Source organism: Pteropus alecto, unplaced genomic scaffold (genome assembly GCF_000325575.1).
Source record: "Pteropus alecto unplaced genomic scaffold, ASM32557v1 scaffold101, whole genome shotgun sequence".
Classification (NCBI taxonomy): Eukaryota; Metazoa; Chordata; class Mammalia; order Chiroptera; family Pteropodidae; genus Pteropus; species Pteropus alecto.
The window spans coordinates 16720205-16731747 of NW_006432945.1; the positions used below are offsets into that span (position 1 = coordinate 16720205).

General features: G+C 57.3%; 1 protein-coding gene across 1 annotated transcript in view; it reads right to left on the reverse strand.

Annotated features, from left to right (window-relative positions):
* ATP1B1 (ATPase Na+/K+ transporting subunit beta 1) overlaps positions 1-11543 on the reverse strand; it is a 27396-nt gene that overhangs the window by 10317 nt on the left and 5536 nt on the right. The window contains exons 4-5 of the mRNA XM_015586147.2: positions 11469-11541; positions 7108-7236 (exon numbers count right to left, since the gene is read on the reverse strand). Coding sequence (XP_015441633.1) covers positions 7108-7236; positions 11469-11541 — 202 coding nt within the window. The remainder of the gene's footprint in view (positions 1-7107; positions 7237-11468; positions 11542-11543) is intronic.

Genomic DNA, 11543 nt, shown 5'->3' on the forward strand with positions numbered 1-11543 from the left:
GCCCGGGGGCTCAGGGCGCTCGGAAGCCCGAAGGGGCGGCCAGAGCGAAGCACTCACACCGCCCGAGGCCGGCCCCCGCCTCCCACCCCCGATGCCAGCTACGCGGAGGGCAGGGGCTGCCGTCCACACGTGCACGAGGGGCCCAGGGGCCCAGAAAAGATGCACGTGTCTCCCCAGACAGGGCAAAGGGAAACAGGAACTGACCCACGTCCACGCGAGTCCACGGGCTCGGCCGTCGGGCCCCCACGGGGCCACGTGGGAAGCTGCAGCCGAAGATGCTCCCCGCATCACGACTGCTCTGCACCGAGAAGCATCAGAGGCTGAGGCCGAGGCTGCAGGGGGCGAGTGGACGTCCAGGCACTGGGTCCTGGGGTCCTGTGACCTGCCCGGCCCTCCGCGGACAGAGCCGTGGTACGGAGGCGGGCCAGGCGCCAGAGCCCGGCCCCGAAGCTCCGCCAGGCTAAGGCTCCCCCGGGTCTGAGGGGTCTCAGTGCGTGTAGCTGACGCAGCCGTAGTGAGCAGCCTTCCAGGGGAGCCAACTTCTGTCTGGAGGTTTCCAGAAAAGCAGCATAAGCGGTCCGGGTGTTGCTCATGCCATCGGCCCCTCGGCCCAAGCCCTCGCCCACGCAGCACGCCGCGGCCAGGGCGGCCTCTGCCTCTTTGGTGCCCTGCACCCACGGCCTCTGCCTCAGTTCCTCTTCCCAGAGGCCAGCGCAGGTCACTCCCTGGCCTGTTCTGGTCGGGACGATCTTCATTAGGAGAATTCTCTGATGCGATCCCCAAACCATGAGAAAACGAATTCCTCGTCTCGAAAATCATTTCTTTAAAGCAATCACACACTTCCAAGAGGCAGACGAAGGACGCTCGACCTGCTCTCTAAACGCTTTAAGTCATTGACTTGCCATCATCAGACCAGTGGGAGGAAGAGGAAGCAGAGGGATGGGCTTGGAGCGGGCGACCCCGCACACACGTCCCTCCCTCCTCGGGGGCGCCCTCCAGGGGCTACAGACGCCCCACCTCGCGGCCGGGGCATCTGCCCACTCCTCCCGGTGACAGCTGTAACTGTGGGTGAGGACAAGCTCCGTCTGCACCGGTAGCTCCCGGGGCCCAAAGACAGCAGAACACCCAGTCCCTGGCCTGCGGTTTCAAATGACGTTCCCAGAACCAGGTCTAACCTTCGCCTCTGAGTCTCCCGAACCTCAGCCGACATCAACCACGCTGAGTTCTGCACGGCTTTGCTTTGACGTGGCCATCTGCCTTAAATTACGTATCGATTATTATTTAATGAAGTGTCCTAAAAGGACTGAAATGATTTGGATATGGAAATGTTAACATTTGGTTTCTAATGCCTGTGTCAGCTTCACATGAGATCTGGGGACCTCGGTCCTCACACTGGCCTTTCCTTGGCCCCATCTCTTGAGAAACAGGGGAAAACTCCATCTTTGGCCTTTGGTGTTCGCAGCAGGAGGGGGACCGGCAGGTAAAGGAAGCGGAAAAGAGAAGTATTAATTAACTGTCATTAAGAAAGAAGTATTTCGTTTCTAGTTAGGTTTATAATAAACCTAAATCTACTCACTCTACGTGAGAGTTTAAACTAGAGCACAGCCATTTTTACCTTGTTAACAGCCACTCAAACGGATCCCCAAGCTCGGACGCGTGTACCTGCCGTTTCACACACCTGGCAGACCACGAGACCAAACACAGCTGACCCGCGAACGACACCGACGTGTGCATTTGTTTCAAGATACTGGAATATTTTTTCAGAGATTTGCAACTATTTGAAAAAACTCGCAGATGAACTGCATAGCCTAGAGAGATTTTTAAAAATTAACAAAAAGGTATGTCATGAATACATAAAACGTATGCACTAATCGCTTTATAAATGACTCAACGTTTTCTCTACCTCCCTTTAGAATGAGAATTCAGGCTCTAGCACCTAGAACACAGAAAATGCATGTTTAATCAGCTGTGCACGTTCTAAGACTTCCAGTCCCAGCTAGCAAAGTTTCAGGGGAGTCAGAAGTTATACGTGGATTTCTGACTGCACGGGCGTCCGTGCCCTTAACCCCCGTGTCGTCTGAGGGTCAGCTGTGCTCCTCCCGCGAAGCTAAGTGCCATCCACTCCGGAGGGAGGCCGGGTCACCGTACGGAGACTCGTCGTCAGGTGAGCAGGGAGGGGATTACTTCGTTCAGAGGCTCTGTCCTACAAAGCGCGTGGCGCTCGTGGGGCAAACCTCCGCTTGTTCCCAGCAAAAAGAACCGCTTTGCGAGGGGCAGCTGTGACCCTAGAGGCGAACCCTAGCATGTTACGTCCACTGTGCTTTTCTGTTCAAGGCGTAAGTGAAGGACAAGCACGTACAGTACGTCCGACTTGCCTGGATACAAAACGTGACATGTGCTAGGTGACTGATACTCTGAAATAAGATACTTGATAGTGTCGGTTCACGTGCACACGCACTTCCCTGGTTGGAAGCCACTGTGTAATACCGCCCTGTTCCCCTCGGTCACCCCAACTTCTCTCTCTTCTGGTCTGCCTCAGATGAGCCATCGGGTCGGGAGATCACTGGGACGAGAGCACTGAGCCACCAAAGAGTGCCAGGCCCGTCGCCTCTGAGCTCTGGAGGCGGAGGCCCGGGGTGGGCGGCACTGGAGCCCTCGGTGAGGCTCCACAGATTCAGCATTTCGCCCCTACCATCCTCCCCGTGGGCTGTGTCACCTGGGCCTACTTATCAGAGCTCTCTCTTCTGCTTACGCATCTAAAAGGGGTGCACAGAATAGGACCTGTTTTTCTGTGGCCGCATCTGACATTTTTAAGTTAATCATTAGGCTTCCTGTGCACCTGAGCTGACTTATTAGTTATATCCTTATCCTCAGAAATGAAGAAAGGGTAACGTGGTGAGCTGTGGAAGCCCCTGAGACTGGGGACGCCGAGGAACAAGAACCGGGCTTTGTCCACCTGGCCCTTTGCCAACCTGAGTCTGGGCAGCAGCTTCTGGAAACTCTAGCTGCCCTGTGCCCACTCAGCCACTGCCCACAACTCTGGGAGGGGGTGCAGGGTGGACCTGGGCGCGAGCAGAGGACGGGGGACGGGAGAGGTGTCGTGAATTTATCACGTCAGCGCACAGGTGACAAACCGTTTCTAATCGGAAATGGCGGAAAAACACCTGCGTGGCACTCTGGGGACCAAACAGCGGAGGAGAAGGAAGCCGAGCGCTCCCTCTGGAATTTAAGGGGAAGAAAGTCCCACGAGTGTGACAGACGAAAACCAGGCAGTTCTGAAACCGCAGCGATGACGTCTCAAGAATTTCACTTACGCTGAGATGTGAATTAAGACGCCTTGGACCCTAATGGATCTGAAGACGTTTTGCTCTGACGACACCGACCGAGACGGGATCGAGACGGTGGGACGCGCCCAGGGTCCGCTGGCTGCAGCCCCCTGGACCCCCCCTTGATTCTAGTCCCCAGAATACGACCCATGTTCATGAATTCTCCCGGCTCTGTGACATCTGCACCTCAAAGCCAAGCAGAAGCCGCCCACGATCTCAGGAGGAGGGAGCAGAGTAAACACGCTACCTGCTTGGCAGGAAGCATGCTGCCCGGGACCCCCCGTGGACCCGCGACCGACACCCGGTGACCTTCACGTTGTTCGCTGTTGCTCAGCCAGCACGGGTGGGGTAGGGCCGCGTGAACGGAAGGGCGACTTTTCCTTTAGACACCACTGGGCCAGTGGCGAGGGGTCAGGTCACGGACAGGGCCGGGTGAGCCCGAGCTGGATGTGCAGGGGAGTCTGCTCCAGACCCCCCCACAGCCACCGGGGAGGGGGACGTGGCCGACTCTGCCACGAGGGTCTGCCCGACCCAGGAGAGAGGCCTGGCGGGGTCCAACCCACAGACAGAGGGACTTTACAGGGGGAAATTACAGAGCACGTGGTGTCTTTAAAACTTCCTTAATTCTTTTTTTAAAAACGTATTTCTTAATCCAACATCTCCCAAACACCTTGCATAGAAAGCTAAGACTCAATCAGCTTCAGGAAAATGTAAACGCGCAGAGCCCCTCACTGTGTCATCCCGGCCCACAGCCCGGGGACACTGAATTCAGCACCCAGGATACGGCGGCCTCAGCAGGCGCAGTGGCCGTGCACGGCTGCCCCGGTGCCATTAAAGCACTGTTCACTTGACGTGTGTTCAGCCTGTCTGATGCTCGCAGGGTCCCACCTCCATTTGAGACGAGAGAACTGAGGCCCACTGCGGCCACGTGGTGCGTGGGAGGGAGCGGGGACACTGTGTCCAGCAGCAGAGTCCCCGCCTCCTTCCAGTCTCTACTGTGAAGTCGGCGCCACGCTGCTTTGGGACTGTGGTCAGGCAGCGCGAACGGCCGGCAAGCGCCCTCTCCGACCTAGACGACGGCAGTTTCCCGTCTTGACACACTCATTGTGGCTGCGGCCTGCGCCCTGTGCCTCCGGCCTGAGTGGGCAGGTCCTGCTCCAGCGTCCCCCAGCTGCCCGACTGCGTAAGGGGTGTCATGTGCGCGAGTGGCCACCGAGAAACGGCACACGGATCCGCTTTCTTCCCTAAATTGCGCTTTCATTTTGTAATTCAGCCCTTCCTCTGAGACTCTCACGTTTGGCCCATCAGCTTATCCACCATTAGAGACGGGCAGCCCCAAACGTGCCACGTGACTGCTTCACGGGGCCACACTCGCCCCTGCGTTGACAAGAGGTCTAATGACAAGATGGCCCCCGGGAAGGGCCGTCAAAACACAGGTCCTCGTGCTTCAGATTCAGCTAACAACGTCGGTGAGTCTTTAAATGTTAAGTATGTGCCAAGTCCTTAACACTCACTGGGTTCTCGTCACTCAAACAGACAACTTTCCTGGCTGAACCTCATCACGAGAGAGGCCTGAGCTGAAGCTGGGCACGGCCAGGCTTTTCTTCCAGTCTGCGCTGAGGGAGTCGCTGGCACCGACAATGACGCACGATCTCAGGAGTTTCTCCGAGAGAGGCCACGAGGAGGACCCGCTCAGGGTCCCGCCGAGCACTCGGGGACGGTCCGCGGCAGCACCGCCGTTGGCAAGTGCCGGGCCGACCTGGCCTCCCTGCTCCAAGGCCACTATCGTTTGCAAAGGAACGTCACGTCATGTTCCTTGGAAAGGTGACAGTAAAGGGGGGCTTGGCCTAGATTCTCCGGGCAGAGTAAGGGAAGGAGGGGAAGGAGAGACAGAGAGGTGGCTCGGGAGCCAGGTGACAGGACGGGGAGGCTGGAGGACCGCGGAAGCCGGTCCCTGTGACTCAGACCAAAGACGGGGACGCATATTTCCAGGATGAGCCACCAGCATTCCTTTGGACAAGCCACCGTCTGTCAGGTCCGTCCAACTGCTGCGAGGACACTAAATATAGGGACCGAGAACGTGTGTTTCAGGAAGGGGCGAGGAGGCGGCGGGGGAGGGAGCTGGAAGGACCAAGCATCTCGGCCACCAGATTCCCCGGGCAAGGTCATCGGTGAGGCCCTGCTTAACAGGTGTGGCGAAATTCTGCAAAGAGCACAAAGGAGCCTTTTCATCTTAATTAAAGGCCGACTCCCCAGAGTTTACGGAGTCAGGGGCCATGTTTTAAACCCGGGAAATCAAAGAAAATGCTGGCCTTCGTGGTCGCCTGTGGCTTCGACGATGAGAATTATTATAAAATAGCATCGTGACTACAGAATAGCTTTTAAATGGCAAAAAAAAAAAAAAAGAAAGAAAAAGAAAAAGTCTATACAAATTTCAGTCAGGACTACTGATGCTAGCATAAAAATTCTAACAGGACACACAGAGACACAGCGTGCTGTATTGGCACAAAAGCCAGCGTGCGACACGATTAAGATCCCAAGTGTGTGCACACGCCAGAACCCCTGCTCCACCGGTCCCCAGCTCTCCTGGGGAGACCGCTGCTGGGAACTGTGGGTTATTAAGCAGGTCTAAGTCATCTCGTATACTTACACGTTTTCTTTCTCCACTTGCAAAATCCCCAAGATTTAAGGTTTTTCTTCCAGCAGGGGACTATTTGACTTAGGGCTAAAAGACAGCGTCTGCCACCTCCACGTCTGAAGGTTTCTCCCGAGTCCCACACCCAAGGAGGACGTGGACGTGACAAGCCTGTGACAGGCAGCCGCAGGTGATCGAAGCTGCTCGGTGCCACGAAGACGGCCTTGAGATCGTCACCCAAATACAGCGGTTCCTAAACCGCTGCCCAGGGGACGTGGACAGGGACATCACTGCCGACCCTCCCCCGCCCCCCAGGCAACCTCGAGGTCATTTATAAGGAGAGAGCCCGGAAGTTACACAACACTTCCTCTCCCCCTAGGTCCTCCCGACAATGACTTCTAAGAGCCAGACAGAAGTCACGTCTGTGACTTCTGCCAGAGCCAGGTGTACGGCAGTGCGCCTCCCTGGGGCTTAGCGACCAGTGTGGACAAGCGCGGCTGCAGGTCACCCGGCTGACAGCACCCAAATCACAGCAGGGCACTTGTGTGGCATTCTGCATTTTCTATAACCCTCAGAGCTGAAGCTGCTCGGCAGCCGAGCGGGTCCAGGAAGCCAGAAGGCGGGCTCTCGCCGGACGAAGCGGCAGGAACGCTGGGAAGTGGAACCTACAGCGCACTCCTCTGCTGCAGGTCGACTGCAAGTCAGGAGCAGGTGGGCGAATGGCCCCCGGAAGTCCTGGCCGTAGCCGGCCATCTCAGAGCCTGTCGTCGCCCCTAAACGTCAGTCAATCTTTAAAAGCGGGAGCCAGAGTGGTGTTTCTGAGGATCTCTGAGTCACAGTCCCCTCGCGAAAGTGAAAAGTGAGCACGAGAGCGGAAAGGGCCTGGGGTGATCCCGCCACCCGACCCCTGGGCGTCAGTCACGTGGCTGGTGAGGGGCCGGCTGGGTGGGGGACCAGGGCGCTCCATCCTCAGGGCCGAGCCGAGGTCGGGCTGGGAGGCCCGGTGACAGGGGAGGGTCCTCGCTCCCCTTACAGGCCTGGGTTACGACACCTTACAGAAAACTTCCAGAAGAACCGTCTCCGTCGAAACAGTGACTGACACTCATTTCACTTCTAGAAGAAGTGGACTCAGCACGGTCATTTTACCTGGTGGGGCCACCCGGTCCTGGTAGGTGGGCTTGAACTCGCTGATGGTGAGCAGCATCACCTGGATGGTGCCGATGAAGATGCCGGCCAGGCAGCCGTAGAATATCACGTAGAACAGAAGGATCTTAACTACGGGGAGAACAGAGGGGAACAAAAGGCTGTGATGCAGTCACGTGCTCAGAACACGGTCTGATCGTCCCAGAGAACAGACTTCCGCCCGGGCTTCCCGCCGCCCTTTCCAACCCGATCAAGAGTGACCCTCACTCCAGACCGAGGGCTGGAGACGGGGCCGGGCAGCCCGTGGGAGAGACGCTCGGAGAGAACCAAGATTCCCTACAGGAAACCCTTTCCGCCTCTGAATTGAAACGCTCACGAAGACCGACCCGGGCTGGGCCGTGTTTGCGGGGTGACGCGGCGGCGGGGGGCGGCGGGGGCTCCCCCAGGGCCCTGTGCTTTCCTGGCCGGCTCAGCCCTGCAGCCCCGCTGTGCCGTGCTGCTGCCCCAGACACACGAACGCAGTGACAGAGCGGTGAGTGCGGCAGAGCCAGGGTGGCTCTCCCGCCGCCGGTCACTGTCACCCTCCCTCGGATCCGTGCTACTGGCTGAGCGCAGGCTTTCCCTGCAGGTGCCGCGAACAAGAAACAGCGGAAAGAAAGAAAAAAAAAAACTGCTCCAGTAAAAAAAAAACGGCAAGCACGTTTTCACTGCCTCTTCTGACCGGCCCCGGGATCACGGCGGGCTCGGCGAGCTGCATGTTCTTTCTCCCCGGGACAGAGGGGGCTGAGACCACCGCAGCAAAAGCAAAGGAAAAGAATGGGAAGACCCCGACCAAGCGGCCGGAGGCTGGAGTGAGGCCACCGCGTTCCGAGGATCCTCTCCGATTAGCCGCACGGTGACAGGCCGTGCCGGGCGGCGCCGTGAACGCGCTGCGGAGAAGCGAACCGTGCGCGTAGCGAGTCTGAAACGTGACTGCACAAAGGGGCCTGAGGTCGCTCCTGAAGACGCCCAGGTCTCCGGCGTGAGACACGGGGGGTCCTTGGGGAAAAGGCACCGGACAGCAGTGCCCCTGAAAAGAACGGGCTGTGTGGGTGGCGGGAGGGAAGCCGGGGGAGTGGGCGCGGGGTGACAGGAATTGGCCCGGTCCCCAAGGTCAAAAGCCTGGGGCCTTCCCGCCAGCAAACAAACAGTTCAGGGAAATCCTGCTTTAGAGTTGTTAAAACAAGCAAAACACACAGAACCACATCAGGAATGCTTGATGATAATCCTTTTTTCCCTTCTATCAGGAAAAAAAAAAAAAACAAAAAACAAGGAGAAAGGCAGAGACGCGAGCGAAGGAGAAATGAAAAGACTGTAGGACCCCGAGCGACGGCTGCCCACGCCCGGCCGCCTCCCGGGCCCGCAAGGGTTAAGCGCTGCGTTCCGTATCCAGGCAGCAGCAGGCAAATGGCAAGGCTGTGACGTCAACGGAGCTGGAAAATTTTTCCAGCGAATGCTTCTGAGAGGTGCGAGAGCTGGTGTAACACGGTCAGAGAGAGAACTTCTGTAACCTCTGACACCGTCCCCCGCCTCGCCTTGGCGCGCTCAGCTCATCTACACGTTTGGCTCTGCCAACAACCGAGCTTTTCCGTGCTCCTTCCCTGGGCTCCAGCTACCTGAGTCTAACCACACGAGAAGGCACATAATGGAGGCCACCACTTAAAACACAAAGACGGCGACGGAAAAACAAGCCGCTTGCCAAGCACACTCATCACGCGCGAGAAGAGCCAGCCTGCCCACTCTGCGGGACCCCGAGGCAAGAGCGGAGCTCTCCGCTTTTGCTTTGAGATGTCACTTAGCGAAATCCGCCCGGTCGCTGAGGTGAGGTCGCTTGATTAAAGGGGAGCGTGTGGGTCTGGCAGGGCCCGTGCCACGGGCTCACCGGCAGGCCGGCCACCAGGGGCTGCTCAGAAAGAGAAGCTGGGCAAATTGCACAGCTGGCCAGGGTGGCACAGACGGTAAGCTTTCGACGTTTTCTTCTGAAGCAGTTTTTCTTCTTTTTAAAAAATACAATATAGAGATTTTCCAATGAGATTAAAAAACAAAAACAGTACCCTTCAAAAGGGTTACAAGCAGAAGGAAAAAAAATGCCATTTGGGCCCAGTGGTAAACACAAAACCTACCAACACCTGTTAATGTCATAAAGCAGGTAAAAAGCACAGGTACTTTGCATGCCAGCGCCTGCGGCAACTTAAAAGGTGGAAAGCACAGGTGCTTTGCATGCCGCGGTTTCTCCAGCAGGTGACAGGCGAGGCTCCCGCTTCCATCTTGGTGAACATCTATCTACCTATAAGCAAAACTGAGCCAAGGGCAACCGGCCCCAGTCCCAAGGGCACCCGTGCTGGGCTCAGCGCTGGAAAGTGGCACTTTCTCCATCAGAGACAGCAGCTGCTGCCACCTTCTCTGCCCACGAGCGGCTGAGAGGCTCTGTCCTTTCTTACACTGCCAGGAGGGAGCGGACATATTAGCGCAAAACACACACTGGATTTTTAACCCAGCCCCTGCCCCTCGGAAAATGGACGATGAGACGGGCACGCCCGTCCTGGTGTCTGCATTCACAAATCGTACGCTTGATGTGGGACCACGACACAAATACTCACACGCACATTCTCTCTCTCTGTCTCATATGGAGGTGCTGCCCCATTACACATCGGCTTAAAGAACAAGTCGTCCTATACCGCCTTACCTCTAAAGCAAATATTATTCTGGAATTGGAATGAGGAAAGAAATATATTTTATGAGGGGGGAAAGACTAGAGGGCAAATTTCACAATATGCCTGGAGTCAGTGCAGCCCCGGCCGGCCGAGCGAGGCTGGGCCAGACCACCAGGGCAGGGGGCCCTTCCTCACTGCAGCCCCCTCCCCCGCCAGGCCTCACTCGAGTTGCCAGCAGTTGCTAGGAGATGGCCCTGGCGGGAGCCCGTCACCCACACACACCCATGTTCTTCAGGTTTTCCCTTCCTCGTTAGGAAAACACAGGGAACCACTGTGACACGGGCACTAACCCTCTGAAGGACAGTCTCCCCCAAATCCGACTCAACGTAAAACAGAAGCTCAAAGCCATCACCTAGAGGCCTCCACATCCCGTGGCTCCGGGACACCTATACTTCCCCGTAATACCTTGGAATGAGGTTTCACCTTGACTAACCTTGAACGGTGATGCATTATTAACCCTTCACTTTTCGATCGAGGGAGGCCCACATCACAAGCTGCATTTTATTTTTCTCAACAAAAATCATATATTCCGGCTGCTTCCATTTCAAAATGTCAGCCAAGCACTATTTCCCTGACTCATTCTGCTGATGCCCACGGAGCCTCCCAATCAGGAACCCGCGTCGGCCCCTCTCCAGGCTCCCTCAGTGGCTGCAGTGGTGGTGCAGGGGGTGTCCACGATGATGATGATGGTGGTGGTATTAGAGCAGGAGGAGGGGGCAGTGATGCAGGAGGGGGCTCCCCCTCCCTCCCTCCCTCCCTCTCTGCAGTCACGACTCATAGATTTGCCTACAACTCTGCCCTTCAAAATGACCTTTAAAAAAAAAAAAACAAAACGCGTGTCCCTCCGGGTATAGGGAATTGGAAAACAAGTAAGGTGCCTAATTTTCAATGGGGGGCGGGGGTGGGGTGGGGTGGGGTACGTCCAATCAGCCAAGCAACAGGCTGCTCGAAATCGTATGGGATGACCTGCTTCTGCCTTTGTGCCCTTTATTTCTCAGAGGAATCGTTCATAATAATCACCCCAAGCTACCGATCCGGCCTCTCTGTGCAGACACTGGATACACCAGCCTTTGCCCTGTTTCGGGGCCATGCCTCAGAAACGGAGTCCTGACGGGGAGCTTCCTGGGCCATTTCGGGGCTGCGGTGACACCAGAGAGGTCACGGGGGACTCCGGGCATCGCGGTGAAATGCTGCAGTGTGCATGGGAGGCGTCGCCCGCCCCGCGCCTGTGAGCTACATATTTAGACTCGGAGGTGCTGTGACACGCAACCTTGCCGGCACTAGATCCCATTACCCTGGGGAGCCTCGAATCTCGGTTTTTGTTGTTGTTGTTTTGTTTTTTACGGACCTGGGACATGACCATCGGGAGAGACACCTCTAGTCTCCCAGCGGCTGGCCACCCCCAGCAGGGAAGGGCTCGGGCGATGCTCGGACAGACGGCTGCCCATACACAGAACCTCTGCCTGGCGTGCTCCGGCCCCGACCGCGCGCGGGTCCTGGGGACCCCGCAGGCGGCACGGGGACGAGCCCAGCCGGCCCGCAGAGCCCGCGCCGGGGATGCGCCGCCGGGGACCCGAGGCGCTGGGGGGGAGACGCGGGCCCCGTACTTACACCAGCTGCCGCCGGTCCTGCCCAAAAACTCCTTCTTCTCCGAGTTCCAGATGAACTTCTTCCAGCTCCCCTCCT